The 5691-nt window shown below is 33.2% G+C and overlaps 1 protein-coding gene across 1 annotated transcript in view; it reads left to right on the top strand.

Moving 5' to 3' along the window:
• Positions 1 to 4816, top strand: part of Adamts20 (ADAM metallopeptidase with thrombospondin type 1 motif 20) — a 154544-nt gene extending 149728 nt beyond the window's left edge. Inside the window, exons 38-39 of the mRNA XM_048802443.1 lie at positions 1635 to 1739; positions 4161 to 4816. Of these exons, the coding sequence (XP_048658400.1) occupies positions 1635 to 1739; positions 4161 to 4250 (195 nt within the window). The 3' untranslated portion in view covers positions 4251 to 4816. The remainder of the gene's footprint in view (positions 1 to 1634; positions 1740 to 4160) is intronic.
• Positions 4817 to 5691: the final 875 nt, after the last annotated feature.

Here is a 5691-nt window from a genome sequence, read left to right as displayed (position 1 = left end):
ACTAGTTTTGTCCATTGCAATCTTTGCAAACATAAATGCAAACAGAGTCTGGGAAGATTTTTGTACAACGGGTCTTGCCTACTTGCTGCTCTTGGAACTCTAAGATGCCATGTAAAAAAGCTTGCCAATCCTACCGCATGATGAAAATTCATTTGGAGAGAAGCTCCAGTCACCCCACAGTACCAGATGAGGTCATCATAAACCAGCTTGCTGAGGGCCATATATAATCCGCAGAAGCAGTCATTTCACTGACCAGAAGCTGATTACAAGCATAAGTGAGTCCATGGAGCACAAGTAAGTTTTAGCGATAAACCCAGTCCATACGGTCAATACAAAAATTTGTGCAGTAAATGGTCATTGCCTTAAGACACGGAGTTTTTGGTTAGTTTTAAGCAAAAACTACTTGATACATTTTCCAGTAAATAAAACAGGTGTGGACATGCTAAAAGAATCCAAATTTAACAGCTCTGGACTGACTGGCATAAAAGGTCTTTGTAATATTGGTTGTGATGATACTCAGCCAAATAGTTTTTCTTTATGGATCACTGGTTTACACAATGCATTTGCAATATGCAAGGTGGTATTTTTCTAAATGAAAATAGCCGTAAGCAAAGGAAGAGTTGGTAAGTGGTATTTAATGTGTTTTATTTAGGAAGAGCTCTAAAAATGTCGGCCAGTGAAATCCCAAGGGTCTAGAAGGAAGAGAGTAACATCATAACAATTCCATATAGAAAGGCAGGTTTATTGCTTGGTTATGATTTATTCAATTTAGATTTCATATCATTTGTTGACCCTTCTGATAGAAAACAATGCTGCCAACTTGGGTACTGGTGAATTCGTTTTTCTAGATTCCATTTTATTCTTTTCAGATTTAAGAACAGAAACAATCAGTTATGAGGATCCACATGGTCACAGCCTTTGGATATGAAAAGTTAGTGTGGGAGTCAGGGTCCTCAGGGAAAAGAGGCCCTTCTTGGTATTATAAACATAAGACATTTAATTTGATATTAATAACTGAAATGATGGAAAGGCAATAAACAAAATAGGGATGTTTAAGTAACCCAGGTTTTAGCAAGAACAGGAAACTACCATCACCTTTATAGCAAGAGGGAAAAGGGCTTTAGAGATGGGAAGCTATAAGGCCACTGAGGAGGGGCCACACTTCCTGTATGAAATGCCAATTCACTCCCCCATAGCAAGGGGGGGGAGAGGGAGGGAGGGAAGAAGGAAGGGAGGGAGGGAGAGAGGAAAGGAAGGAACTGAAACAAGAGGAGTACTGAAGTCTAGCAATTGATAGTCCCTGTGGATAACTCTCTGTCGGGACTTGCCAACTGCTACAGAGCCATTAGCTCTGCTTGTCGAGCTGTAGAATCCTATGTGGGGTTGAACTTCAGCAAAGAAACACTATGGTATTAATTTTGTCATCATTTGTAATTGAGAAGACACTGGTAATCAATTTTTTAAGATCCTTAACTGGCTCATTTTCAAGACAATAAAGTTGCATCAATATTTTTCATTTTATAAAAGAAGACCCTTGGAAAAAGTAATTTGAGTCATTTGATGTTTCCAGAACAGAACATTGTTAAATAGTTTATGAATCCATCTATTTTTGTTTTGCTTTGTTTACAATCCAGGGACAGTTCAGCATTAACTTGGCAGGAACCGGGATGAAGATATCCAGCACAGCAAAGTGGCTTGCTCAGGGGAGGTATGCCTCTGTCACAATACACAGATCCCAAGTAAGTCCTGCTCAACCAAAGAGCCTGTGGGAGCTATTTCTTTGCTGCAAAGCAGCAGTAAAGGTCCTCTACCTCAAATTTAAATTTCATGGAGCTAATGACTGGAGAGTTGTTGTATATAGTGAGTATATGACATACAATGGGGTACAACATCCATTTATAAAGTGAAATTGGGTTCATTTTTATTGCGGTACAACTGTAGGTTTCACACACAAAAAAATTCATCCATACACAGGGTATAGATATCTTAACATGAAGTACCAAATGTGAGGACATGCAGACTTTGTCTTTCTCAGGCTTGAAGATCATGACTTCACATGCAGATACTGCAGTCAGAGATAGTGGTCTTAATTCCACTTTAATTATTAGATATTTATAGTGTTTAATATTTCAAAGTGAGGGTAAATTTTTGGTTTATTTACTTCACTGCTTTGATTTAGTGATGAAGTGTTGAAGCCATTTGTCATCTAACAAATATCCTTCACAGTGATTTCAAGAATAAGGAGTATTTATGTCTTACTCATATTTCCCTATCTTTATATAGATAACACTGTTATTTTAACTATATAAGTAAAATTATATAGTACTTCTGCATGTAGCTGTAACTATTTTTATAATTTATTTTCATAGTTATTTGAACAATAGCACAAGTACTATGCAAAGTAGAATCCACTTAATTTTTAGCTGGTAGGTATACTAACATGTACATTTCAAGAGATGCCTTCCAGTACTTACAGTGCCTTGGGTAACTTGGCTCCACCCACAGGGAATCTGGATCTAGGTTATGAGTGTTTTCACCATTTTGCATGTAATCTTTACCAGAAACAAATCGTGCTTACTCTATTTATTTTAATAAAAGTGACTTCTGTTATATTTTATTTATACGAATATTATTTGAATATGAAATGCAATATTCTCACATATAACCTTTAAAATATTTTATTTCTGAAGACTCTAAAATTATGTTTTAATTAATAATTAAATAATTTAATTGTTTATTATTTTTCTTTTATGGGTAATATAGTAGGCTTTCAAAAATGACTATTTTAAATCATTTATTCAGCATATTTAGGTTTAATCCTTTTGGGCAAAAGAATAGGAAAAATTAATTACTTATTTAAGGTATATCCTGAGCAGTATAAATGTAGAGAGCTCAATGAAATTTTCTAACCTTGTAGGCAGCTTTTAGATATCTTTTGGTTAAACGTAAAGACTGGAATCCTGGCTGAAGTCATCAGAAGATGTAAATATTTAGTAAAATCATTCATTTTGTTCCTATTTAACTTTTTGTCTAAAGATTGTTTTTTATTTAATTTATGGAGAAGTACTTCAATCAAAATGTTCCACATAAAAGCCTTTTTTGAAATCCCAGGCCTGGTATAAAATCGAACCTTATCAAACCCAAATATACTTATGGAAATGCAAACATATTTTCTTTAGCCAGTAAATTCAATCAAGATTAAGTTTTTACTTCAACAATCTGCTTGGAAATAGAGAAGTATACAAAATTGAGGTTTCACAGTCATTCGCTCTCTGCTTACTCAGATTCTCTGGAGTTAAATGAGCCTTTGAAAGGAAAGGCAACTTTAAAACACCTGGTCTCTAGCAATTTCCATTTTAATGTGTTCCAAGAACCAAAAATTGCCTTCTCTACTCTTCCTTTCCTACCTAGACTAAAAACAACAACAAAAACTTACCTCCTTAAGAAATGAAAGGAGTTCGATCTATTTTTGTCTCATTCTACAAAAACGTCTTTAGTCTTTTGACTTTGGGTCCTGAAGACAGAGTCATCTGAGAGGACCTTCTGCTTAGACCCATCCCCGCCTACCTCACCCACTCGTTGAACTACTCTACTCAAGCATCTCTTTCTAGTTCTTCTCTAATTGTGATTACTGCTCTCAGCCCAGCTTTCCCCCCTCCATTTCATCACCTTCTTTGCTTTTCTCCATGGCAATGCTTCATGAGGCAGTAAAAGGGTAGAATATGAATTCTTTACCTTTAAGGTCAATATTGTATAATATCTTTTAATTAACTTAAGAGAATCTTATATAAAATTATGTAACAATTGGATAGAAAATTGGGAAAGGCTTTAATGACTCAATGATGCAGATACCTTGGTGAAAAATATATGAATTGTGATGAAGTGTCTATTTTGTGGTTTACAATCATCAAGTAGCTAAAATGAATCTTATTATCTAATATAACTTTCAGAATCTTAGGTTATCTAATTTAAACTTTGCCATGACCACCAATTTGAACTAATATTGAAATGACCTGATTTTTTATATCAAAGGCAGTTGTTAGACACCTTAACTAATGAGTTCAGTGACATGATACAAAACATTTCTATATTCTGCTTTGTGCACATGGATACCAACTTGTATAATATTCTCCTGTACTTCTGTCTCTTCCTATTTTCAGGATGGAACCAAAGTCTATGGTAGATGTGGAGGGTTCTGTGGAAAGTGTGTTCCTCACATGACTACTGGGCTCCCAATTCAAGTGATATGAACATTCAGAAGTAGGAAGTATGCCCCAATGGGGAGAGATTTTTCTGGAACATGCAAACAATTGGTGCTCATTTCTTTATTTCTCTCTTCCTGTGATTTCCATGTCCAGTATATCTGTCTTTTATTCAAGGTGCTCATCATGGATTCAAATCACTTGAGTTTTTCAAGGCTTTCAAAACGAATAGATATATGCATCAGGATCACTTCGAAGAACATAATTTATGATAGGGAATCCAAGCATGTGTGATGAATTATGCCAGACAACAGTGCTGTTAACAGCTTACACTGGACCACAATTATGTCATACTGTTAAACATATATGTAAACCTCTTCAATATCCTATTGTACAATGAGGTTTTTATTCTATTTCTTAAAATGGAATAAGTTTAAATTCGGGAAATGTATACAAAACTACTATAAACATTATTAAAACTGTCAGGTGAATATCAAATAAATAGTTATATCAAAGAAGTACATAGCCACTATACTTTCTGCTGATACAGATTAGACACCTTGTTTTATTTTTCCTTTAATTTTAATTGGGGATTATGGTGCTTCAATGGAAAACAAAAGTCCTAAAAATGTGGTACAAATTTTGTGCTAAGAATTTGTGTTTGGGTTAAATACTAAACATAAAATTTTGTGGGTATAATAGAGAAGATATGATATATTAGAATTTGATTTTTAAAACCTACCTCTAATTCAATTGTACTTATAAGAGCAACATGTTCTTTTTAAACTGTTTATATACTCTTATGCCTTTATAACCCTTGTATATGTTATATATCTAGTCTTTAAAAATCTATTTTTTCAAAGTTATGTACTATATTTTATTAACCAAATAGAAAAGTAGAAATTCTTGAAAGTTTAAAGATCTTATTTTGGTAAAAGTAAAATTATATTTTAAGACACCAAATTTTATAAGAAATGTCAAGTTATTTTATATTGGAGGTTTCTTAATGTCAGAAAATAAAGGGCAGTATAAAAATTAACTGTTTAGAGTCAAATTCTTGGGCATTATGGTATTTTATGTGAATAATTTAGAATTGTGTATTATGTAATAATGTAACTTAAAAAGACAGGTTACTAATAATATTTATCTATGACAACCTACTCTGTAAACCAAAATAAAATAAAATAAAATAAAATAAACAGAATCCACTAACAGAATTTTACAAGATACTGGTGTACTCATTTTACCCACAAAGTGTTTTTTCCCCAAACATTTATGAAGGATATATTGTACCATGTAAGGTGCTAAAGCAATTTTGTGCCAATGTGGTTAAATAAACATTTGGGGATCTCTGTATCAGAAAAGAAGTATTATGCACTATGTGCCTTAAACCAGTAACAAACATTAATATGAAATGTTACATTTTCCAGAAATGTTTTCATTCATAATTAAAATCTTGTAATTTATAAACATTTAAATAATAAAAATA

This window comes from Marmota marmota, unplaced genomic scaffold (assembly GCF_001458135.2).
Source record: "Marmota marmota marmota unplaced genomic scaffold, marMar, whole genome shotgun sequence".
NCBI lineage: Eukaryota > Metazoa > Chordata > Mammalia > Rodentia > Sciuridae > Marmota > Marmota marmota.
This window is presented reverse-complemented; position numbering and strand designations above follow the sequence as displayed.